Source organism: Schistocerca serialis, chromosome 5 (assembly GCF_023864345.2).
Source record: "Schistocerca serialis cubense isolate TAMUIC-IGC-003099 chromosome 5, iqSchSeri2.2, whole genome shotgun sequence".
Classification (NCBI taxonomy): domain Eukaryota; kingdom Metazoa; phylum Arthropoda; class Insecta; order Orthoptera; family Acrididae; genus Schistocerca; species Schistocerca serialis.
Window position 1 is genome coordinate 328,692,623 of NC_064642.1, and position 27,370 is coordinate 328,719,992.

The 27,370-nt window shown below is 39.8% G+C and overlaps 1 protein-coding gene and 1 long non-coding RNA gene across 2 annotated transcripts in view; one reads left to right on the forward strand and one right to left on the reverse strand.

The window, feature by feature from the left end:
• LOC126481269 (cadherin-23) overlaps positions 1-20,562 on the forward strand; it is a 505,796-nt gene extending 485,234 nt beyond the window's left edge. The window contains exons 31-34 of the mRNA XM_050104895.1: positions 6,087-6,279; positions 17,560-17,692; positions 18,283-18,405; positions 20,183-20,562. Of these exons, the coding sequence (XP_049960852.1) occupies positions 6,087-6,279; positions 17,560-17,692; positions 18,283-18,405; positions 20,183-20,330 (597 nt within the window). The 3' untranslated portion in view covers positions 20,331-20,562. The remainder of the gene's footprint in view (positions 1-6,086; positions 6,280-17,559; positions 17,693-18,282; positions 18,406-20,182) is intronic.
• LOC126481271 (uncharacterized) overlaps positions 1-26,207 on the reverse strand; it is a 34,071-nt gene extending 7,864 nt beyond the window's left edge. The window contains exon 1 of the long non-coding RNA XR_007587542.1: positions 26,121-26,207. This is a non-coding gene — a long non-coding RNA (uncharacterized LOC126481271). The remainder of the gene's footprint in view (positions 1-26,120) is intronic.
• Positions 26,208-27,370: the final 1,163 nt, after the last annotated feature.

A 27,370-nucleotide genomic window follows, 5' to 3' on the forward strand; every position in this document is an offset into this window, starting at 1 on the left:
CCCATTCATACATCCACACTGTTAGAGAGCTGGAATGACGTGGTTGCACAAAAGACACTCATAGCGCTTACCAGTGATGGTACAGATAACAGGACCACAAGCACCTCTCTCTTTGAAAAAAATAGGGCCCTATGATATATGATGCCGTAAATCCGCACCACACAGTGACCTTTTCACGATGAAGTGGTACTGGTTAATTTGTGTGTAGATTTTCCATTGCCCATATTCGACAGTTCTGTGTATTGAGATATCCTGTCAGATGGAAGTGGGCTTCGTCTGTCCACAAAGTCTTCCATGACCAATCATTGCCCACTTTCATGCAAGCAAGAAATTCTAAAGTAAAGGTCTCTCTTGCTGGCAGGTCAACAGGAAGCAACTCACACACATGGGTAATTTTGAATGGATAGCAAAGAAGGATGTTTCGTAGGATTTTATGTACCGTGGTCACGAGTTTGTCCTATGTTCGGGCAATTGTCCATACACTACACATTTGCACACCACCACTCATCTCCTCCTGCATTGCTGTGGTCACTGCTTCCACTGACATCACATCAGTTCGTTTCCTCCCTCTATCAGGCTGCACACCAAAAGAACCTGTCTTTTCACATTTCTGAATCATTTTCTCCAGACCGATGGCAGTCATCAGACCAACGCCTTTTTTTTTTTAACCCTTCAGTGTGTGGAACTTCTGCAGAGCGACATGTGCACATTCATTACTCTTGTAATACAGCTTTACAAGCAGAGTGCGGCTCTTCATTGAGACAGTCACAGCAAATGTTGCAGACATGAAAAGAGGAAAAGCCATGTATCCAACATGTTTATACCAACTTCAGTGGGTCGTGTGCATGACAGGTGTTTTCATTTACGTAATCTGACACATATAGCACCATCTATTGATCACTTTTCACACTATTTTTTTTCTTCTGCCATACGTTTTCCCCCTTCTCTGATAATATCCCTTTGCAATTTGATGTCATTCTGACCAGTGGTGATATTTCTACAGTGTTTTGAAAGTTTAATTTTAATTATAATCACCCTGTACATTTGGTGAGGCATGCAGGAGAGACTAACAAATTATGAACCCTGTATCCACAACTGGAATGCAAAATAATTATTTCATAGATGAAAATGGTATATTATATTATGAATCACTGATATAAGAAAAAATCTTTTGTAAATGTCTCGAAAAAACACAATCAGTTGCCTGAGACTGCATTCGTGTGTGTGAGTTGCATTTGCATGAATGTGTGTGTGTGTGTGTGTGTGTGTGTGTGTGTGTCTTGTTGTTGTTGACAAAGGCCATTGGCTGAAAGCTTTAAGTGTGAAAATCTTTTTGTTGTGCCTATCTGCGACTCAGCATCTCCTGCCATAAGGTGAGTAGCAACTTTCCTTCTCATAACATTGTTACAATTATAAATCAGATTCTACAAGTAACTTAGTGCTTCCTCAATTAAGCTGAAAGCACTATGTGGCTAAATTCCTTTAATTTTGTTATGTGTTGATTTGTAATGATAAGTTTAAATTGAAATCATGTGTACTGAAAGTGGTAATCAGTTATGACTGAAATGGTTATTTTTGGTACAAATGGACATTTGAATGTAAAATATCTGAAAGTAAAACCCAGGTATAATGGAAATCATTTATTATTTATGTTACAGACAATGAAGTAAGGAAGTAACATAGATAAATTTCAAATAAAAAGTTAAAATGTTAACTATAAATATCCCAATGGATGAATTGAAATCTGGAGTGGGGTGGGGAAGAGGGAGGGATAGCAGGGTATGGGTGGTGTGACAGAAGAGTGCTGTCTGGTGGGGCATACAGGAACTAGAGATTACCAGGTGCAGCATTAGGAGATGGGGCATGGGGATGAAAAAAATAAAATAAAATAAAAGAATGGGAAGTGGAAAAGGAAAGGAGCAGAAAAGGGGAGGAGGTGGAAAGGGGAAAGAACAGGCAGGTACACTACCAGAGGGCAGCATATAAAGAGGGTGAGGCATGTAAAAAGGAAGGATGTGATAGGAGAAGGGGGTGAAAGCTCTTGGGTGGTAGGTATGGTGACAGTAGGTTATCATAGGTTGAGGCCTGGAAAATTTCGGGACCGGAGAAAAGCAAATTGTAGCCCAACCATAAGTTACTGGTTATGAACTGCAGACTGAAATTGAAGAAAATGCACAAAATTCTTCTGACAAAAATGTTGAAAGGAGGAGTTCAAAGATGGGAAAAGGTGCTTCAAGTCTTTATAGGTTATGTAGAGGGAACATGCCGCAAAGAGAAGGAAAGGGCTTGTATGCAAATGAACTGGCAGAAATGAGATCCAAAGTTGGAGAGCTCTAGTTTATATGAGTGTTGGTTGAGTTAATTATTTTCTAAACTACTTAATGTTTCCTCACTTGTTGTGGCTGTCTCGTGTACTTGTCTTCAATAAAAAGGTTGTATGGATCATGGATTCAATATTCTACATCCATCCATATCCAGATTTCCCCCATTGGTGACCCAAACGATTCCTGATGTCCATGTATGAAGTAAAATTCATGACAATACAGTTATGACAATGCAACCCGCACATAACCACCAACCACAGAAATTTGCACGCCATACCTATGGTTTCCATTCTGCGCTGCGCAGTGCTTCTCAGCCATCTTTTCCACCATCTTTAGAAACCAGATGAGCAAGTGAAGTTCTTCAGTTCTGTGATTCAACTTACAACACTAGTCCTCCTGAATAACTGACAGCAACAAATGATCTACTGTGGAACCTCTTCATCCTACCCTACTTCCAGAAATGCCTTGCACCATTTGGACTGCAACATTCTGGTTGCATAGATTTGTGTTTGTTTTCCATGGACAACATATTTTGCATCATGCACATATATGCACCGTACAGTGTATACCCCTTCTGCTGCTAGGTAGTAACCTGCAACCCATCAAAACAAACAACTTCGCACGATGGGACCACACTCCATGCTCTGACCTGTACGCTAGCGCCTGTCACCAGCTTGTGACTACTCAGTAGTGCTCACAACAAGTTTATGTATTAGAGAAGACCATCCTAGACACCTCAACATTCCAACAGCAGTGAATCTTCTCCCACTCCACTGACAATGACTGTTAACAGATTTCACACCTCCGATTGCACACATGAATGTAATATTCTCACAAGTTTTCTGTGAGGTTTCCACCTTCGCCTATCCCACTTCCAACAAACCATTTCCTGGCAGATATCAGCTCTGACATCGCTTGATGGTATGCTGACAGTGGATGAACCTACAAACCGCACGAAGCTGCCAGCTCATTGATCACAATCATGGATCCATGACCCGCATTCTGCAAGTGTCGTCTCACCACTTCACATGGACATTCTCTTGTAAGGACATTGTGAAACCAGATGTAGCAATGGACTTTTTACACCATTTCTACCTCTCTTTGCTTGCACATTACACCGATCTCCTCTGCTGCAATGTGGAATGCTGCATCCCAGAATCTTTTGCCCTGGTGACTCTGCCCCTACCAGGTACATTCACCATTCAATACAAACAGTGGGAAGACATCTGTACATCCATTGACACACTCAAGCAGTGTGCCTCCTCACCTGACAAGTTCTTGGTGATTCATCAACATTATGCCGACTGCCGTGCATCATTGAATGCACTTTGTACAGAGATCATGTTGTTCCTGCAACATAATAATGGCACATCGATTTCCCCTACCACAGTGTGCAAGCAGCTCATGGTCTCAGCACACAGTCATCACGATGACAAGTGTGCAGTGCATGCATGACCGCAGTCCCACCAACCGTTCATGCCTACCCAACATCGGACCATGCCCATTCCCCACTCCATCCAGCATCTGTACTGTCACTGATCCCGGACATGCAGCAAAACACCCACGACAGACACTGTGTCTCTTCTTGCCACCTGGGCTCCTCTGTTGCTGGCATCTTCAGAAATGCCCCTTGAGCAAGACAGCACACTGTCACCAAGTCTCTACTGCATGACTCACCAGAATGCAGCTCGCTCACCATCCACTGCCAATCTTCACACAACATCACTAACTCTACTGATTATGTGCGCCTTGTTGATTACTGCACACATACCACAGGGCAACAATGTTGCCACATTCAGGACTCATCAGAGGAATCAAACACAACATGATGCCGATGTGACCACTATCTGTTGCACTATTCCCTTCCAATTGTCACCAACAACTTCAGCACCTCCCAACACGAGTTCAGCACAATAATGCCGGACTCAGTGATTGCATCTCCGCCTACACAGACTTCAACCACAATCCAAAATGTATTGGTACCCAATATTCCTGTCTCTTCTCGGCCTCATGATGGACAGTCACCGCACAGGCCACGCCCGTCGATGTTCACACGGCCTAATAAATTAGCAACTCACATCAGTCGCATCATCCTATCAACATACATCATAACTATGAGTGGGTCAGAGTCGCTTTTGGGGTCTCTACATGCCAACATCCTCACCACTGACATCCCGGCCTCCCTCCCTCCATCTCTCTCTCTCTCTCTCTCTCTCTCTCTCTCTCTCTCTCTCTCTCTCTTTTCAGTTGCACCACTGGTGTCCCGTGTGACACATTGGACATTTTGCATGTCAACCACTGATATACTAGTTGTTCAGCAATCCCACAATGCCCACTGTGACTATGAAAAATGGTCCAGTCATGTCTCATGAAAGTGCCAGCCATAGCATGACTAGTCACATGGATCTTCGTCCCATCGCCTACGAGAAACAGTCCAGCCATACCTGGTTTCTATCCCAGCAATGACACGGTTGGTTATAAGACATTCACACCTGTGAGAAATGGTCCAGCTGCAGCCCCCTTCTGGGCCAACCACAATGCAGCTGGTCAGGCAAATGTGTCTCACACAACGCCTGATGTCGACCGGCCACCACATCATCTCATTGATGTCGGCACCACTCCTTCATTTCCTCCCCTGCACTCCACATTGCCTGGAAGGGGCTCTGTAGCAACTATCAATTGCAACAATGTCACTGACAAGGAAGGGCAACTTTGTGGACTCTTTCTGACTGTTTAGTAAGCACTGTGCAAATGTCTCGTGTAATCGTCTACAACAAAAACTGTGTTACTCTACATACTGATCATGTATTCAATATTCTACTTTGTCCATATCCCTATTTCCAACACATTTATTACTCATGTTTCTTCAAAACAGCTATCGCTGAGCACAGTTTCTTTCCCATTTCTTGATGTGACTTGCAATAATGGGGTTGTCAGCTTCACATCACTACATCACCATCATTTTCTTTGAAAAGTTAACTGCAGTTATACTGTTTATTGATTCATATGATCATTTGCAATCATTTTAAGTATGAATAAAGTTAAATTAATGTCCTTCATTAATATCATCTTGTCATTTACAGTATTTAATCATCAGTGCATCATAAACAACTCTACAATAACTAACACATATTGATTACTAATCCATTCCTTGACCTAATCAACGTCTTCATCATATTCTAGCTCACTGGCCAGAGTGCCTCATGATAGACTGAGGAAGTTTTGCTTGGATTGTAGCCAGGGAACATGTTGTTGGAATGATAAAATCAACCACTCGTTCACCCATGTTGGGCAGATCACAACTTCATGGTGCAAAACATGAAGGGTCAAATACTGCTAATTAATCTTTACCTATTATTGCTGCAGTTTGAGTTACACAGTACTTCCCAGTCTTTCCATTCATACCTTACTGTATAATATAAATTAAACAAAATGTATATTAATAATTATAATAATAACAATTTCTACTACATATTGTGTAATCTGTGTCATCTAGCATAACACATTCATCACAGTTGAACTGCAAAAAATAACTGTTCCTTTCTCAACTGCTTGACTGTGGCTCAAAGTCCAAAAATCTGGGCAGTTCACACAGTGCTGCTGTTTCATTATTTGGGCACCTGCTTTTTGGAGGCAATGTTGTTCTTGCTTTGCTCTTGTCATTAATAAATGTTGCCATTTAACTTTTGTTATTAAGATAATATTTAAATTTAACGATTTAAATATTTCCACACAATTTACATGAAACCCATCAAATTACAGGATTTCAATGTGTTAGACACTCAACCAGCAGAGACACAGCTACTAAAAAGTGATTCAGAGGATCTCCTCTTAATGTGGCTAATGGTAACCACAATCTTCTTGGGAATTTTACTCATTTTGGTTATTTCCATATGTTTGTCACAAAGAGCACGCTACCAAAGACAAATAAAAGCTGCCACTGTATCAGCATTTGGTAAGTTAAATGATTATCAGTTTTTTTTAAGAATGATAATGTAAGGTTAGTGTACAGAAATTTAAAAGGTAAAGATTAGCACCTGCTTAGCACCTGCATAAATTGTAACAAGAACAGTAGGTGTAATATCAACAATATAGGTAATGAATCTCAATCTTTCAGAATTAGTAGTTGTTGCAGTAACACACACAATTCAGAATGTCAATAAAAATACAATAACTATGTATGCTTAATGCTGAAACCACAAACATGTTCACTACATTGTCCTTTTACAAAGATGGGTCAGTACCTGTTTGACATACAATGATTAGCAAGCAGAGTGAACTTAACAAGAGAATACACCATTACAGAATGGGACAGAAGCCAGTAGAATGACATGTGATGTTTTCGCATAGTGTCCCTGGGCAGCAGCTGCTTGTGTCAATCTTGATGCACAGCTGTCAGTGCTGTATGAAAGTGCCACCTCCTGGCATCCGAGTTCAGTCACCACGCGCCAGCATGGGCTTATTGAACAATACATGATGGGCCAGCACCTTCTGTGCAGCTGAACTTTGAAGGGCAGTGGGGTGCTGGTGTAATTGTGGTGGTAACTGCAGATTACCATTTTTTCCTCTTCTTTTGTTGGATCACCTGTTAAACTGGTGCCACTCCAATATACCTCTCCCATAGAATAGGACAGCAGTCAATGCTCAGGAAGATGATGTCCATGTCTTCTGTGGCATTGCTGGAGGTTGCCCTCTGTGCCACAAATACCTTCCTACCAGCCTACACTGGAGAATAGGATCAAAAGTAACCTGAACAGTTATGGCACTGCTGTAGGTGGATGCACATGGCCAAGACCCTAGCTGGCAGGCGTTAACGGTGAAACTGAATCCATGGAGGTATCTGGAAGCTCCGGCAAAAGCGGCACTTGCTCTCCCATCACACCTAAGGCAGCTGTGTGTGGCTCGCCACATCCTGGCTCTAATGAATTTGCAAAAAGCTTGAAACAAGAATGGAGGAGGGTGATCAATGGCTAATATCATATAGGGGCAGAATCAGCAGAAGGGCTGTTGAGGGTGAAGGTGAGGAAGGGAGACCACAGGAGGGTGATTGCACTGGTGGATCATTAGCTGGTCTTCTGCCTGCAAAATGAAGATGTACCAACTGCACTGGCTGTGGATGATTGCCAGAATCCAATGTCATGGTGTCCAAACATGTGACATCTGACTGGAATACCAGTAGTGTAACATATCATCAGAGGGACCATAGCAAACATTGGCGTGGACAGCAGTAGATTTGGCACCATGCAAGACTGGTGACCATGCAGTAACTCTGCTAGGCTCTTCTCACTGAAGGGTGTGGACCTAAATAAACCAAGAAAGCATGTTAGAGCCCTGTCCATGGGGCACCACCAATATGCTTCTTCATACTCATTTTAAAAATGCAGACATGGGCTTCCGCCACCTCACCAACTGAGGGTAGAACAGGAATGCACGAATGTAGTGTGCACAAAAATCTTGGAAAAGTCCAAGAGATGAATTGTGGATCATTGCCAGTTACCATTGTGGGGCAGGCCTTTGATGAAGAATATCTGAGTGAGAGTTGCACTGTTGCCTTTTCCATGGTGGAGTAGCAGTTGACAACAAATGGAAAGCAGGAGCAAGTGTCTTTGACCAGCAACCCATAAGCATCCAAGGAGAGGCCAACAAAGTTGACATGGATGTGCTCCTAAGGCTGTAATGGTTCAGGCCATGTTGAATAACATGGTCAGGGAGCGGGCTGATGACCTGCACATTTCGAAGAAACAGTGATTAAATGTTCAATCTCATGCTCAATTCTGGGCCAGTAGACATGGCGCCAAGCCAGCAGCCCCAATGATCCTGATGGGAAAGGTGAAGTGTGTAACACTGGAGAGATGCTGGAATGACCACATATGGAACAGTTTTTGGTGGACAGCACAATAATGCTATCCTTAACAGAAAATAATTGTGGTTGCAGGTGGGATCTGATGCACAATGTGAAGATTGGTCAGGCCACCCTTGCTGAACATACTGTCACACTTGAAGGAGAACATGGTCACTGGTGACAGCCTGAGCAGTGCAAGAAGTGGTATTAGGGAATCTATCCACTGTTGATTGAGCTTGCTTGTTGAAATAAAAACAAATTACTCCAACTTGATCGAAGCCAGGGAGAGGTCCTATTGGGAAATGTTAAAGAGCATCTGTGTTTGCATGCTGAGTCACAGGGCAGAAATGAATGTCATAATTACATCTGCTAAGGGAAACGGCTCACCTTTGAAGTCTGTGGACTGTCTTGTCTGGCGAGTGTGCCATGGGGCTAAAGAGAGACACCAACAGTTTGTGATCAGTCAACAAATGAATCTTAACACCTTAGAGAGGCACATAAAACTTCTTGAGAGCATAAATAAGAGGCTCCACGTCTATTTGAGAGTAATTCTTCTGTGCATCAGTAAGTGTCTTTGATGTAGATGCAATGGCCTGTTCTGAACCATCTGCACATTGTTCTGAGAACATGGCTCACACATCTTATGAATGATGCATCTGTTGCAGTCACAATCTGTGAGTCCCCTGACAAGAAATAAAATGTCCCTAGTGTTCTACAGAGGGTTGGAAGAAATGTGACTTTCCGAAATCACACTTCAGTCCTGCATCATGCAATGTCTGAAACAAAAAATGAAGGTTGCAAAGGTGATCCTCTGTGTGGGACAGGTATTTGCAATGGTGTCTAGGAAACTGATACAACCAGAAATTCGTTGGTAAGTTGCTCCAGATAACATTGAAAAATGGACAGTATGCTTGCAACACCAAAAACCAATCACTTGTACCTGTAGAGATCATACAGTATATTAACAACAAGAAGCTGACATGATTCTTCACCAGTTAGCAGCTGTAAACATGCTTCCAGCAAGCCTAGTTTTAAAAAACACTGTCCACCCACAGGCTTCATCATAAATTTATCTGGGCAAGGAACAGGATATGTACCAATCATGGACTGTGAATTAACTATCAGCTTAAAGGACTAACAGTGTAGCCCACTGACTGGATGAAATGGATTGCATGACGCCTAAAGCTATCCGTTTGTCTAATTCTTCCTTCACCTGAGCATAAGGTGCGAGCGGTACAGGGTTGGCACAGAAAAAATACGCTTTTGATGTAGATCCAAGAGTGAAGTGCTCTAATAAAATCATCCAACTCTTTATAAGGCAAAAGATCCAGCATGAAATGAATGGAATAAGAGACCATAAATCCAAAACCCTGGAAAGTGCCCAATCCAAAAAAATTTTTGTAAATGCACTGTCCACTACCAGATGTGTCACTGGCCAAAGCACTGCCCTGTAACTTGTTTCTGCAGTAAGTTGGCTGAGAATATGAATTAGCTCTTTATTGTAACTGAGAAAACAGCATAAAGTAGCTGACAGTGGAGGAAACCAGAAAGGATATAAGTATTAGAATTCTACAGCAAGGCATAAGGACCGCTTGGAGGATAGGGCATCCTGATCATACAGATATTGGTGAACAGTTTGTTGGAAACACTTGCAGTAGCCTCACAAGCATGACTAACAATATTAATGTCCACAGGCGACGATGTCAGAGGCTCAGTGGAATCTGGCTGAGCCCACAGAGGCAACGACATCTTTCGTATGACACAGACAGCACAACACCCAACAATGCAGACAGATTGGTCAGTCATGTTGATCAAAACGAGCCACGGAAGAGGGCAAGGGCTTGTGAGAAATTTTTTACTGCTGTGTTTGTGTGGAAAGCAGAGGCTGGACATGGTGCACTACTGCCCAAGAATCTAATTGATGGCTTGCGGCAGTGCAAGAGATTTCAAATACTTGCACTATCTTGAGTAATTTTCCTAAAGAGGGGTCTTCAAATTACAATGCCTTATGGTGAGCTTCCATATTTTGGGCTTCTCGTATGGTAGAATCTGTAACCATAGTATCAGAATAAGATATCTAAGATTTAGCAGTAACAATACAACACTAAAGACTTAACCCCTACAATTCAGCAGCTCAAATGCAATAGGATTGATGGAGCTGTTTTCCACACTGATAAAACTCCACTCCTGCAGAAGTCACATGAGTATGTTTACGGCAATAGGAATTCAGAAAACAATACATTTTGCCAAATGTCAGAGACATAGGGTCCTGAAAGGGGGCTAACTTCCCCAACAAGTGATACATTCGCAGGGATATGCATGACAAAAAAGAGCTTTAGAATGAAGTCAGTGTCTGTTACCTTGAAGGCTTTGAAAGGTTGCCATAGATATTTTTTTATATTATTCTCAGTCTTCAGCAGGTTTGTTGTCGGTGGGGAATAGAAGTGGGTAGGCCGGCAAAGTTTGAGGCCTCATTAATAGACCCATCAATGCCCTGTTCTACATGGCCTTGTGTTTCTGTTGCTACATTTGTAAGCATAACTAGTTTTCCAATTGCTGCTGCAATAAACTCTGCAGAAAGACCTCCTAGGGCATGACTGTCAATACTGCTAAGTTTTTGCATAAACATGTGAAGAAGGAATCTTACTGTCAAATTAGATTTTCAGTCTGCAGAAGATTGTGCACCATATGAAACTACCTGTCAGATTAAATCTGTGTGCCAGACTTAAACTCGAGACCTTTGCCTTTCGGAAGCAAGTGCTGTACTGACTGAACTACCCAAGCGCAACTCATAACCCATCTGCACAGCTTTATTTTTGGCAGCACTTCATCTCCTACCTTCCAGACTCCACAGCTCTCCAGCAAAACTTGCAGAACTAGCACTCCTGAAATAAAGGACATTGAGGAGACCTTCCTCATTGCTACATGTGTGGTAACACACAATAGAGAATGGCCTAAAACTACAAACACTTTAATGCCAAAACCATAAACACTATCAGTACACCGTCATTACACATAGCTGCTTGACATACAATGATCTGTGAGTGGAGTGCAGTTGACAAGAGCATAAACCATTACAGACTGAGACAGAAGCACTCTGCTCTTCATTTAAATAGAACAACATGAAATTTTTGTATGGTGGTGTGGGGCATTGGCTCTGCATGCTGCTCTTGGTGCACTGCTGTCACCACTGCCTTAAAGTACCATCTTCTGCTGGTTAACCTCAGTTGCTGCATGTCCCCATGCACTGATTGAATAACATGTGATGAGCTGGCACACACCTCCAGCTGAACAGTTATGGATGGTTGGCTGCCAGTGTGATTTATTTGGTAACTGCAGGTTACCACAGTTGTTCCGTCAGGAAAAGGAAAGTGGTTTGTATGGTAAAAGTGGGGCTGTGTGTGAGAGTTTTCAGAATTCGAGGGTAAAAAATGTACAGAAGAACTGAAAGTTGGACCAGGGTGGTGGAAAGTGACTGGTGCAGTGTACCTTGTGTGTGTTTTAATCTGTGATTATAAGTGAGTTTTGCCTTTTCCATCTACTCTTAGCTCTTTTTAATTCATCCCTCTCCTGAAACTTGCTGGCAGATTAAAACTGTGTGCCGGACCGAGACTCGAACTCAGGACCTTTGCCTTTCGCGGGCAAGTGCTCTACGAAAGGCAAAAGTCCCGAGTTCGAGTCTCGGTCAGGCACACGGTTTTAATCTTCCAGCAAGTTTCATATCAGCGCACACTCCGCTGCCGAGTGAAAATCTCATTCTGCATCCCTCTCCTATCTTTTTGCTGTCAATGAAGGAACTACCACATCTGAAAATGTTATCTGAGATACTTTGCTTTTTGGTTGTTGGTCAGCCACGTCATAATTGGTTTACTTACACTAATTAGGAATTTTCAGTCATAATATATTGTATGAAAATTTTTGAAAAATATATTTCATTCTAATACCGATATGTTATTGACAAACAATTTCACAAATTAAGAAAAAATGAAATGATGATTCCTATCAAATATATCTTAGTTATTTGGTGAATCACTTACAAGTTCAATCTTTCATAATGGTCATTTGAAGGTGTTGTGTTAACAGTTATGACAGGAAAAATATTGGCTGCCAGTGACTCACCATGCGCATCAGGAGGGCGACAGAAAGTAAGTGTCCAGAAGATGTAGAGATCAGCCTTTTACGGGCTGTATATATTTTTGTCATTGTCTTCAGTCCAGAGACTGGTTTGATGCAGCTCTCCATGCTACTCTATCCTGTTCAAGCCTCTTCATCTCCGAATAACTGCTGTAACCTACATCCCTCTGAATTTGCTTACTGTATTCATCTCTTGGTTTCCCTCTACGATTTTTACCCTCCACGTTTCCTTCCAATACTAAATTGGTGATCCCTTGATGCCTCAGAATGTGTCCCACCAACCGATCCCATCTTCTAGTCAAGTAGTGCCACAAATTCCTCTTCTTCCCAATTCTATTCAGTACCACCTCATTAGTTACGTGATCTACCCATCTAGTCTTCAGCATTCTTCTGTACCACCACATTTTGAAAGCTTTTGTTCTCTTCTTGTCCAAACTATTTATCATCCATGTTTCACTTCCACACATGGCTACACTCTATACAAATAATTTCATGGAAGACTTCCTGACACTTAAATCTATAGTCAATGTTAACAAATTTCTCTTCTTTCGAAACACTGTCCTTGCCACTGCCAGTCTACTTTTTATATCCTCTCTACTTCACCCATCAACAGTTATTTTGCTCCCCAAATAGCAAAACTCGTCTAATACTTTAAGTGTCTCATTTCCTAATCTAATTCCTCAGCATCACCTGATTTAATTCATCTACATTCCATTATCCTCATTTTGCTTTTGTAGATGTTCATCTTATATCCTCCTTTCAAGACACTGTCCATTCCGTTCAACTGCTCTTCCAGACCATTTGCTGTCTCTGACAGAATTACGATGTCATCAGCGAATCTCAAAGTTTTTATTTCTTCTCCATGGATTTTAATTCCTACTCCAAATTTTTCTTTTGTTTCCTTTACCGCTTGCTCAATATACAGATTGAATAACATTGGAGATAGGCTACAACCACATGTCACTCCCTTCTCAACCGCTGCTTCCCTCTCATGCCCCTCGACTCTTATAACCGCCGTAAAAATTGTACATAGCCTTTTGCTCCCTATATTGGACCCCTTCCACCTTCAGGATTTGAAAGAGAGTACTCCAGTCAGCATTGTCAAAAGCTTTCTCTAAGTCTACAAATGCTATAAACATAGGTTAGCCTTTCCTTAATCTATCTTCTAAGATAAGTTGTAGTGTCAGTATTGCCTCACGTGTTCCAATATTTCTTCGGAATTCAAACTGGTCTTCCCCAGGATTGGCTTCTACCAGTTTTTCTATTCGTCTGTAAAGAATTCGAGTTAGTATTTTGCAGCCAAGACTTATTAAACTGATAGTTCGGTAATTTTAGAACCTGTCAGCACTTGCTTTCTTGGGATTGGAATTATTATATTCTCCTTGAAGTCTGAGGGTATTTCGCCTGTCTCATACATCTTGCTCATCAGATGGTAGAGTTTTGTCAGGGCTGCTCTCCCTAGGCTATCAGTAGTTCTAATGGAATGTTGTCTGTATATATTATACTTCATAAATTGGATGTCGTTGACATTCAGGAAATGTTCAATTCAAAACTATTAACTTGCACCACGAAAACCAAATGAAAAATGGCATGCCACAATGATCACAGAGATTCACACCATCAAGACCAAAGGCAAACTCGTTGGGTGTTACAAACAATGCAGGACATTCAGCTAAGTATCCACTCCTAAAGAATGCATATGGAATCATATTGTTGTAATGGAGTTATAAGAACTGATGGAATGTTATGGCATGTAACTGAATGTGAAACAGTCTATCATGGAGGTTATCATAAAACTGGCTATCCTTTAAGGTGTGATAATATGTTTTATAGGCAAGGAAAACACAAACATCCAGAACTGAATTTGCCCAGTGGTTCCAGGTGGTATGAATTGCAATGTCAAACCCTTTTCAGGAGGGATAGTTTGCTATAAAGGACTATGATTTTTATATGCAGACCAGAAATCGAGCAAAAGCCAGCTATTGACCAAAAGCAGTGCTCATATCATAGTTACAGTTCTCTTATGTCCATTTTCCCACTGTTGCTTGCTGTCACATTAATGTTCCCTACTGTCCTTGCAAAATCATGTAAAGGATAAAGAATCATAGGGGGAGAGCACCTCGAGCTTCTTGCAGCACAATAAATAACTTTCCAGCCAATTTACCATCCAGATTAACATTCAGAATAATTGTATAAAAATGTGTTAAGACATTTGTTCTTGATTTAACTCTTTTGGTACCTCCGATTTCTAGGGTTTCTTTAATGTGCATTTCCTCTTAAAATCCCAACTTTTTGGAGTTGAAAACAAATTCCTTACTGAACAGTGGGATAAATCTGTTTATCTCATTTGCAAATTTTCTGGCTGATTCCACAGTTTGCTGTGCATCATCAAGCTGATGCTTTGTTTGAAATTTTGTTATCTTACATCTTCCAATTTTGTAGCATTGTTTGAACTTACGCAATCATACACTACTTCCATTGAAATCACGTATGTCATGTGCAATTTGATCTGCATAACATAGTAGGTCACTATCACACGCATTCTACAACATGTATCCGTGAAATGCGCAAACACCAGTTTTTGTAAGTGTGAATTTCATATCAGTATATATAAATAATATTACTATTCCATATCCAGATATTCTTCAGTGTTATAAAAACTATGTGTTAGTAAAAATTGTTCAAGATCTACCTTGAATTTATGAAATTCTTTAATTTTCTTTACTGTAGAAGGCAATGCACTAAAAAGTATTTTGGGCTGGTAGTATATACTTTTTTGGTAGAGCGCTCCTTTGTGGGTGTCTCTGTGAAAATCATCTCTGTTCCTTGTTTCATGGTATGAACCTAAAAGTTGAAAATTCGTGGTGAGTTTTCAGAAAGCAGACACATTCATAGATGTATAAGCTAGGAAGAGTCATTATTTTAAATTCTTTAAATATTACCCTGCATGACACTCTACAGGGAACCCCTTTCATTATTCTAATAGCCCATTTTTGAAGGTTGAAATCTTGTTTTGCCATACCTGTATTTCCCCAGAAGATCACACCATATCTAAGCAAACTGTTCATATAAGCATAATAGGCACACAGTAATTATTCAGTGTTGCGACATTCCCAAAGCATTCTCAGCGCATAGCAGCATTTACTTAGTTTTTCATTCAAAACTTCTAGATGCTTTTCCCATCTCAAGTGCTCATCCACCCATATACATAGGAATTTTATGTATGGAGCTTGTGCAATAACGTAGTTTCCTAACTCAGCTTTTACTCTTCTTCTATCACTTTTAATATTACTGAAATTCATCAATACCATTTTATTCTTATTTATGATCAAATCATTATCGCTAAACCATTTTCCTGTCTCATTTATTGTCCTAGAGACACTGAGCTGTAGATTATCCTTGGTGTATCCTTTTATAAAAATGCTAGTGTCATCAACGAACATCACCATTTCTGCAACTGTCAGATTGTTTGGCAACAAAGGGCCTAACATGGAACCCTGGGGCACTCCATAGCTAGTTTCTTTGAAATCTGAAAGATACTCTTTGCCTTCATGACACATTTGTACTTCCTGTTGTCTATCAGAGAGATAAGACTTAAACCATTTGAAGGCAAGTCCCCAGACCCCCATAAAATTCTAGTTTCTTAAGCAATAAGTCATGGCTGATTAGATCAAATGCTTTAGATAAATCTAAGAATATCCATCAGCTTAATTCGTTCTTGTCCAAAGAATTTAGGACCATTTTCATGAATTGGAAGACTGCCGTTTCTATGGGTCTGTTCTTTCTAAACCCATTTTGAGCATTAGTCAGTATTTTATTTTTATTCAGGAAGTCAGCTAGCCTTTCATACATTACTCTTTCAATTACTTTAGAGAAACCTGACAATAATGACACTGCCATATAATTATTTATGTCAGCTGTACTATCCTTTTTGTGAAGTGGCTTTATTATGGAGAGTTTTAGTTTTGATGGGAACACCCCTGTCCTGAAAAAAATATTAATAATGTCAGTTAGTTGAGTATCTATATTGGTAGAACTATGTTTGATTACCTTGTCTGAAATTCCACCAATACAAGACATTTTATTTTTTAGTTTATTAATAGCATTTTTAACTTCACATTCTGTTACTGGGCACAGAAACATTATCCTTTCACAAGTTGGTACTTTTATGTTTTTGTTGTTTGAATTTAACAGACTTTTAATTAGGTTCAGTGCTATGTTCACATAATGTTCATTAAATATATTGGCTATCTGCTGAACATCTTCCATCACTTTATCCTCACTTTTAATTTTGAAATTATGGGTCTTGATTTTACATTTTCCTATGCTATTGTTTACAACCTTCCAAATTGAGTTTGATTTATTGCTTACCTTGTTAGTGTATGAATCATTACTTAGCCTTTTTGCTGCCTGTTAAACTTTCCTGTAGACCTTTCTATATTTCCTGTAGTATGGTTTTATTGTTGTATTTATTTTAGCTTGCTTACTTAGTTTTCTAAGGGTGATTGCTGGTTTTTTAATCCCTTGTGTTACCCATGTGTTTGTCTTCTCACTGACTTTAATTCTTTTTAACGGGAACACTACATCGTAGCAATATTTATAACAGTGTCTCTGACGTTTCACAAAGATGTTGAAAGTTAAGTAATAATAAATGATAAGGTCCTAAGTACAATCAGTAAGGAAAGGAATATGTGGACAACACATAGCTAGGAGAAGGGTCAGGTTGACAGATCGTATGTTGAGACATGACATCAGAATTAGCCACAAAAGGGAAGAACTGTAATGACACAGAAAGTGGAACATATACAACATATAGTTGATGATATTGGGGCTAAGTGCTACTCTAGGATGAAGAGATCAGCACAGGAGAGGAAATTGTGGTGGGCCACACTGAACCAATCAGAAAACTGATGCAATTCCCCATTTGTACACATTCTGCAATAGTTTCAAATGTTCTGGTCAGTAACATCAACAGACATTTTTCCAATTAAAAATGTGTAAGATGGAATGGATAATGCATTTCAGCACCTTCACTCATGACATTATCTACAAGAAATGCAACCAGCAGTGCAAGCTGTATGATATGTATCACCAAAAGTTACCTGCTTAACTCATGTTCTCATCTGACAGATTGTGCATGCATACATAATGTCCCAACATTCTGTTGAACGATGCAGTCTTTGTATGCATTATGTATGAGATCTTGCTCCTCCCAACATCAAACAGAAATCATAATTTTATTAATGTTATCATTTGCAGGCTCTAACACATCAGATTTAAATCAGATTGGTGGAAGAGTGCCCAACACCAACAAGCACAGTGTTGAAGGTTCAAATCCAATCTGGATGCAAGCCTATGAAAATGAATGGTACAAAGAGGAAGACTCACTGAGGTAAGAACATCACTAATGTTTAATTTTGATCATTATTATGTTTATTTTAAAAACTATACAGTTTTAAGTATCTGTATGTCCATTTTTTCACAGATGGTTATGACTCATCAGCTGTTCAGTACAGAGTGCCAAATCAAACACCTTTCACTCATCTAAATTGTTATTTTATTGGACTACCATTCGGCGATATATTATGCCATCACTGCCTCAAAAATCTATGAATATCAGGCACTGAATGCTGGCCCCTATTTTGAGTGGAACATAGGTGGGAATCCTCCTACACGCTGGTCAGAGGGCCTGAAGATGGTATAATATATCACTGAAACTGGTAGCTCAATAAAATAACAATTTAGACAGTGAAAGGTGTTTAATGTGACATTTTATTCAGCTTTATTCTTTTCTACTTAAACCATCATCAGAAGCACAGTGAAAGGACACTGAAATACAATATCTCATCTGAATTCCAATGTACAGTCATACCATGGACTAGTGCTACTAATATAACACACTCAAGACCTGTTGTATAGCAAACGTCATATGAGTAATTTACCAACTGATTTTTAAAGATATCGTATATTGCTTGTTTCCAGCCATACATCAGAAAGAGACTCTCTTGATGAGAATGCAGTTGTCAGTGATGGATTAGAACAAAATGAAGAGGACAGCAAAACTTTTGTTGATGACCAAAATCATTATGTCAATCTTAAGGCTGGGTAAGTTGTGAATAAAATTTAAAATTATTGTAGTATGAAAACAGTTGAGAGTGGTATACAATTCTGTGTGTAGCAGTTCATCATAGTACTTACAGCTTCTATCTTGAGCAGTATTTCTAAAATTTTCCATTGTTTAAGCATCCCACACAGTCAAGTCTAGAAAAGTCTTGTACAGTATTCCATATGTTGTAATTTTTCCTTTGTTATATGGGCAGGAACTCATTTCATACCAAAGTGTCACAAAGCACATGAATAATGAATGAATAATTTTATGAACTTATTGTAGAGGAAAGAAGGAAGATTAGAGTTTAAAATTATGCCTCCAGCAAAGTCATGAGGGACAAAGAACAAGCTCAAATTGGAAAAGCATGGGGAATGAAGCTGTTCATTGGCTTTTCAAAGGAGCCATCCCAGCATTTGCCTGGAGAAAAGTGATTTGTTTATTTAAAACAATGTACCATGTTTCGCCAAGAACCCATAGTTGAATCATTTAAAATATAAAGGATTACTTGAAAGTTTTTCATTTGTTTCATGTACACAATGAAAATTTTGTCAGTTAAGTAAATAATCTACCAAAATCTCATCTGGTCCACTGTTGATTGATAACTGATTATCTGGATGGGGTCCTTGTCAAATAATATTCAAAGATCAATTTAAAATGAGTTTCTTGAGTCAGCATGACATCTCACAGCAATACTTAACTTACTCAAGAAATAATTGCACAAAATCTGCAAATCCAAAAAAATCTCACTATAGGATGACCATACATTCCATATTTTATGGGATCATCCCTTATTTAACTTCAGTGTCCCATTGTCCCAACGAAATACATACAGGGTGTCCCATTTTTCACTAAACATCCCGTAACATGTGGCATAACCACAGAAGAACAAATGTGGTCCTACCAAAGGATTAGGAAAATACACTGTTGCAGGGTAGCAGTTTATGTTCTGGCACAAAAGATTGTCTTCCATAACACACTACTCACTGTTTGATTGAAACAAACTGAACGGGATGTAAAAATATAGAGAATTGTAGCGGTGATATTGAATAAAAGGATCTCAAGTTTCCAGCCACATCAAGCGATAAAAATTACATAAACTTTTGGCCAAGCATTCCTTGGCCACTGTCACGTGTATGACTGCCAGTGGGCTGCTGGTATGCTGTTATATACACCAGCTGCTGGCTGTGACATCAGTGGTGCCCACAACACCACCTTATCTCCTATTGGAGGTGGATGGTTTGCCTTTCTCTGACATCTGAACTAACTTACCCACCAACTACAAGGAAACCTTAAGCTTAATGTGGACTCTTATAGTGCAGCCTGGTACTCACATTAACAAATCATTGCCAAAATAGAAAGAAGCACTGCCAACTACAAAGTATTTACCACACATGCATTTTGTGATATTTGCCTCTGTCCTGTCAGACAGCTCAGTATAATTTTTGTATCAGATTACAGATAATTGTTGGAGCTTGACTGTGTGAGCAAATTTCTCTCCCTCCCTCCGTCTCTCTCTCTCTCTCTCTCTCTCTCTCTCTCTCTCTCTCTCTCTCTTTCTCTTTCTTCTTATCTTGTTGCAGCTTATTAAATTTTCTCCTATACCTGAATTTATTTATTCAAAATAGTATTTTAGGATGCTAATAATCCCAATTTTGCAATTGCTGTTGATAAACTTGTAGTCTTCAAAAGTCAGTATTAGAATAAATATAGCATTAATTGTCATTGTAAAATATCTCACTCTTGTAAAGTAAAACAGGGCTTCATTTATTTCAGGAATCCAAACATTGTGAGTGAAACAGCTATTGATAAAGAGCAGAATAATCTGAACACCAACAGTACTTACCATCAGAATATATATCACCATATGAGTAAACTTGGTAATCCCCTCATAATGAAGAAGCTGGAAACCACTGAACTTTGAAAAAGTACAAATGTGGCCAAACATACCAAAATATTTTTACCTGTGTAGAGAAAACAGTATTCTTAATGTGACTGTGTCATATATTAATTTATATTTATGAGTGCATGACAAGTATGGTTGCTGTTTGTGTGTGTGTGTGTGTGTGTGTTACAAATGAAAGTGTAATGCTCATTTTGAATTTGTTGTAAATATGTAATGTATTCATTCGCATACATCGAATATTGTTTATAAATGTAACATGAATTATTTTTTTACATAAAGTGATTTTATACAAACTATTTCAGTACTGAGACTTTTCTCAGCAACTCCCTCTATGTATTTTTCACAAATAAGTCCATTAATGTGGAAGTGCAAATATTAATATCTGATTACACTGTGTATTCAATCAGTGGAAAGTTGAGCATTGTGTAACAAAGAAGTTATTTTGTTAAATTTTAAACAAGATCTGTGAAGATCTCATTCTTTTTGTGTACGTCTCTTCAAGGATCGCTTAACAATCATTTAAAGCTCGCAGACACAGTGTGACTTTGAAACATACTGGGGCATAGTGTAACAAGGAGGAAAAATTACATTCATGTTGGTGTAACTTGTATCATTCAACTGATTTAGAATACAAGCTACAATTAAGAACTAGACAAATTAAAATTTAGAATTTTTTAAAAATTTTCAAATGTTTAAAAGCATTTCAATTTTTGTATTTATTTATATTTTTAATTTATTTATTTGCAATATTTATTGAATGCTGAGCATGCTTAACTGCCTATGCTCCTTTTGCAAAATCCTTTTCTCTCTGGCCACAACTTCTTGATTTTCTCCACCATCCGCTTCATCATGAACTTCCTCCACCCTCTATGGAACACACTGATCTTCAACATCCATCCTGTAACACTGTTGTCAACCTTTCTGCCAAAACTCTGATCTCTGCAGAAGTCAAAGTAATTTTTAAAGGCATCACCCTTTGGCCGAAACTAAAATTCAACCATGCTGTAGTTGTAAAGGACCTTCTTACCTTTACTTCGTCTGCACACAGAAATCATTTCTTCACTACGCACCCCACAGATAGCAACCAATCAAACCCATATAGAACCTTGGATAAAACAGTTCCAGCATTCCTACCATCATGATCCTCTTTCCTTTTCACCCAGTCATCCACTGGGAACCTTTCAGGAGTTCCCCACTCCTAACCTGGTGTTGCCCTTCTCTCCCAAATCACTCCTATGGAACACACAGCCACCTGTAACCTGAAAACCAATCCAGATCTTATCATCCTTCCTGCAGACAAAGGATCCACCACACTGATCATGAATCATAGTGACTGTCTGGCTGAGGCTCTCTGCCAACTTACAGACACCTCTGCAATTATGATACTGTCCCATTATGACCTCCAACAGCTCCTTGAGGCCTTAGGTGCACCCCAAAATCTGACACCTAGGTCCATCTCCCTTCTCACACCAGCAACTTGCCAGTCTCATACCTTTTAGCCACTACCCAAACTCCACAAACCCACTACCACAAATCTCCATACTGGTTGTCCCAGTGTGTTATAATGCTCACACAGAACAAACCTCTGCCTTTGTTCATCAACACCTCCAAACTCTTGATCATAACCTTGCATCCTATAACAAAGACATTGGTAACTTCCTTCACCACAGCTCCCACCCCACTTCCACCAGAGTGCTTGTTGGTTGATGGGGATGCAACATTCTTGTACAGCAACAGCCCCCATGCTAAATTTCCATGCATCAACCTGATACCAAACCCATCACCTCTTTCCAAATCCTCCTGGCCTACCACATCCTGACCCACAACTCTTTCACTTTTGAAGGCCAAATCTATAAACAACTGCATGGTACTGCCATGTATACTCACATGGCACCATCCTGTGCCAACTTATTTATGGCCCATCTGCAAGAAATCATTTATATCCAGTCAGCACTTAAAACTGCTTGTCCAGTTCAGACTCATTGATGACATTTTGATGATCTGGACTCATGGCAAGGACAACATGTGCTTTCTTGTACATAACCTCAACATTTACTCTGAAATCCACTTCACCTTGTCCTTATCAGCTCATTAGGCCACCTTCCTAGATGTTGCTCTCCACCTCTCAGATTGCTCCATAAATATGTCTGTCCACATCAAGTGCTCCAACCATCAATAGTACCTCCACTTTGAGAGCTGTCACCCTTACCATGCCTAAATGCTTCTTCCTTACAGCTCACCAGTTGTGGATGCAGCATTTGCACTGGAAAGCAGGAGTTGCCAAAATATGCTGATTACCCTACCACAGCCTTTATTGACTGACACTATCATATCCAACTCATCCACAAAGAAGGCACCAGTACCATCTCCTCCTTTGATGCCAGTAAACCTGTGATCACACAGTATCATCCTGGCCACAAAAGGCTCAACCACATCCTTCACAAGGGCATCAATTGCCACCCAAATCTTATCCACATAGTCAGCCCACTCATAGAAAGTAGTGTTCTACTGACCACTTAACTTAAACAATACCCTTCTTGTCCAGCAGTATCCCAATTCCGCTCCCAACTGTGCATCCTATAGGTCATCCCCTTGTGGACAACCCAAGTACAAGACCTGCCATACACCCACCCACCACTTTCTGCTGCAGTCCAGTCATAGACATTTCCACCCCTACAAAAGGCAGGGCTACGTGTGAAAGAAGCCATGTTATATGTTAGCTATGCTGTGATTGCTGTGCAGCATTCTATGTGGGCATGACAGGTAATCAACTGTCTACTCGCTTGAATGGCCACCACCAGACTGTGATCAACCGCAAACTTGACTTCAATTACCGAACATTATGTGCACCACTACACAAGTGACTTTAATAAGAGCTGCCTCACTATACATGCCATTTGGATACTCCATTCCAGCACAAAATAGTCTGAACTATGCAGATGGGAATTCTGCCTTTCCGTTGCCACGTTAGTAACCTTCCTTTGCCCGATATGTTTCCGATGCATTAAAGCTCCAATTGTTCTCAATTTATCATACACATATTTCAAACTACGACGTGTAGGGTTATAACAATGAGAATATCTTTCAACATATAAGTCTCTAGCTCTTACTGAATTTCGTTGGTATTGTCCATAAATAGAAGCATATTGACTTGTTCTTCGAAGGAACACATCATTCACATTCGCTTGATTCGACGATACTAGTCTTACCGTTCCTATTAGTGTTGTTTTGCGAAACCATCGAATGATGTTTGCATGTCAATGGCACGTTAGATGGATATTGCTATTTGCACGATACACGAGAGAGAATTATCAGAGCATGTGCTTCGATAAGTGCCGAAGTGATAAGAAATACCACTCAGTCCATGATAAGAAGATTGCAGCACTGCATTGATACCAGTGGTCATGACTTCGAACACCTTCTGTAAATGGATGTTCATGCCACCTTTTTGACCTTTGTTGACCTTCAAAGACCTTACTGTTCTTCAAAGACCTTACTGTTACAGATCATTGGATTCGACTCGATAGCTGCTATCAGAAAATAAGTACCAAACTATAGCATCCCATTAAAAACAAAAAAAATTGACCTTCATATCTCTGACGCGATCACATCTAGCAACAAAAAACCAATGTCATATAATGGCCCCCGTTGTTCCATGCGACATTTGTCCCACAAACTTTTCAGCTACTATCATACTTTCGGAATTATTCCTGGTGGTAATAGTTAGTGACTCACCCTGTATATATGAGGGGCCTGCTACATGTGTTTTTGAGATGAGAAATCTACAGCCTCACACTTATACATTCCTCACACCTTGCCTGCCATGTTCTGCAAAGAGCATAGAGCCATAAATGCCTGTAGCTGTCACAGAGGCTGCATGCTGTCCATCGGTATATTGCTCATCAGCATACTCTGCATTCTCCACCCAAGGTTTATTGTTGCTCTCCTTCAGGTTCCTTTATTATACTTTACGATGCCCTCACTGCAGAAAAGGGCTTTAGGAACATGGGAGTGGAAGTCATCTCGTGCAGGGTTCCAATGACTCTTCTGCGGCTGTCTGGACATCCTTTTACAACCTGCGTTAAGTTAATGCAGTCCTTTGGCTCTCTTTGCTCTGTTGTCTGTCTGGAAATGGGCAGTCCAGCCAAATGTAATTCTGAAGAAATAAAACGCCTACAAGTCCTTCATGTACTGGCAATCCCTATCGGATAATGTTTAATAAAAATAAAGGAATATGCTATATATAGATAATATGAAAGATGACAAAATTGTCAGTTTCACTGTCTTTCAAACTAATTGGCACTGGTGCCATGTGTGACACAGTGAGTGCACAAGAGACTTTGCCCTCTCCACGAAATGTGCCTCTACATATACAGGACACAGCCAAGGAATTGAGAAGTGAGATCTTGCGTAAAGTTGCAGAAGCGATTGATCGAAATAACTGTGCTATGATGTGCGATAGTTGGTTTGACACTTGTTGCATAATGTGTAATCTTAATATGACATTGTAGACTCTGAAGACTGGAGTGAACTAACCATGAGTGTTCTTGAATTGAGCAAAGTGACATTTGTAACAGATCACGGGCCTTACATAGAGAAAGCTCTTCGACATTGCAGTACATTGCGCAGAGACAACATTAAGGCATATTTTTTCATACATTGTATGAAAAGTTGCTTTGTGAAGAGTTTCTGACATTCGCAAATTCGACTGGACAGCGTGTAGAACTGTACAATATATGAAACGTTGCAGTCTGGTGGGAAATTTAAGAAAACATCACATCAAGACTAGTTGCAATAACACACACGTGATATTGAATTCATCCCATTCGCAAAGAAATGACACCGCGAATTTGCTGCTGGAATAAAACAATCAGGTAATATCTTCCTATTAGCCTAATGTGATGGATGGCGTAGGTAAATTCCTGTATTCTTTTGAAGAAAGAAACTACAGCGACCCTTTTATAGTGTCGTGGGCGTTTATAGTGTGTTTAAAACAAGTTGCGACTTTTGACAGTTCAGCCCGCAGCGAGTGGAGGGAGGCGTAGTTACCAGCGTATGTACCGCACGTCAAAAGACGACCACACTATAGTGCCAGTCCTACTCGGCGCGGAACTTGATAGGGTCGTTTGACCATGAACAGGTAGCTGGTCGATCTGCGGTATCTAAAACAATTTTGAAGAAAGTATTCGGTAATAAACTCTCATTCTCACACATCCTATAGCTTAAGTCGTCAGCTTCATGACGAACCACCTATCGTTTCTTTAATGAACATAGTTATTGTGATATTTCGTTAGTTACTGCAAGAAATTCTTAGTTTGCAGTGAAAAATAGGTGTCGCTATAAATTTGTGTTTGAAGCGTGTTAGGTTGCATCTTGCTGTGTATTAAATGTAGATAATAGATTGAATTCCTCTTTAAATTTGCCTGGATATTACCGTCTGTTTCCAATCTTGAGAAAATGGAATGTACTTATAGCGCTCCAACACGTATTCGTGAGTCGGTGAAAAAGCTAGAATGAAATATTCGTAAATTCCCTGTCCCATAAATGTTTTGAGACATCGAAACAAAATTTTGGCAAATGATAACGATTATGAGACTGTTTTCCCATGTGTTTAATATGCGTAATTTCGCAACAATATTGAAGCGACTACATATTTTTTTTTTTCCAAAGAAATAATGTAATTATTGAGGGCCATGGTGAAACGAGAACTGCTGTGGGTTTTGTAACAATTTAAGTGAAGAAGTTACACGTTTCCTTTTATACTGAGAATTTACTGTTACATATACTATTGACCTGACTTTCACTCACCAGGAAAGTACTTGGGCTCGAACAAACACAAATACACCAAAATCGTGTGAGTAACAATGTAAAGGTCTCTTATTGCACTAGTGATACTCCCGCATCTGCAAAACTCTGCAGTCGTCCGTTAGAGGCCTCTGCGTGTGCCATGCCGTATTGCACACTACCCTGCCGGTACGCCAGTCGGGACCAGTAGGGGCGGTGCAGTGTGCCTCTGAAGTTGCGTTTTGTGACATTATTTGTGTATTGAAGCGTCAGATGGCTCGGCGATTGGTAATCAATCCTGCTAATGTATTGCGATTGGTTGAGATGAAGTTACGAAGAACCCTTCTTCGTGAAGATGGCATTGGTGTAGAAGACGAATCATTCGCATGTTTTCTGGGGGTAGTATTCCTCTCACGCTAGTTGAGGAGAGCCGTACGTCATAGTGACGTAACGCTACGTCATCGTGACGTCAATAAACCGAAACCGACTTCATGAGTAGGTGTATCGATCTTGGCAGTTGTACCACAGAGCCTTCACGGTAAAGTGAAAGCAAAATGTGGTATGTTCAGCCCAGTTGAATTAGTTATGAAGCTGGAATCCCAACAGTTTTCGATGTTATTGTGTGTTTCTTGAACATAATGAATGTCTGAACGAAGAAACCATAACGAAAGGAAAAAAAAAACGCTCGCAGTCATTTTTTTTAAAAATCCGCTGAATCGTCCAGAAATCATATAGAAGAAACGTGAAATAATTAATTATTAAGCTGTAATCCAAAGAATTTAGGATGTTATTGGGTATTTCATGAATATAACGAAAGTTAAAAAAAACTTGTAGTCATTTTTGAAAAATCACATGAATCGTGCTTGGTTGTGCAACAGAAACGTGAAATAATTAATTATTAAGCTCTAATCCCAAGAATGTGGGATGTTATTGTGTGTTACATGAATATAGGAATATAGCGAATATCTGAACGAAGGAACCGTAACCACAACGAAAGTAAAAAAGAGCGAGTAGTCATTAAATAAAATCCGATTAATTCTGCATAAATCATGTGGACAGACACATGAAATAGGGAGAAATTAAAGTGTTTCGTATTTTTATATAAGCCAATGGACTGTACATAACTCTTCTGGGCAGAAACGTTAAACCGAGAAATTAATGTGGTTCCAAAGATAATTCGGAATGTTGCTGGAGTTTTAATTTTGCCTTCATTCTTTATACGCTGTATACTGTGAAAAACAATGATATTTCGTCTATAATTGTTATTCACATTT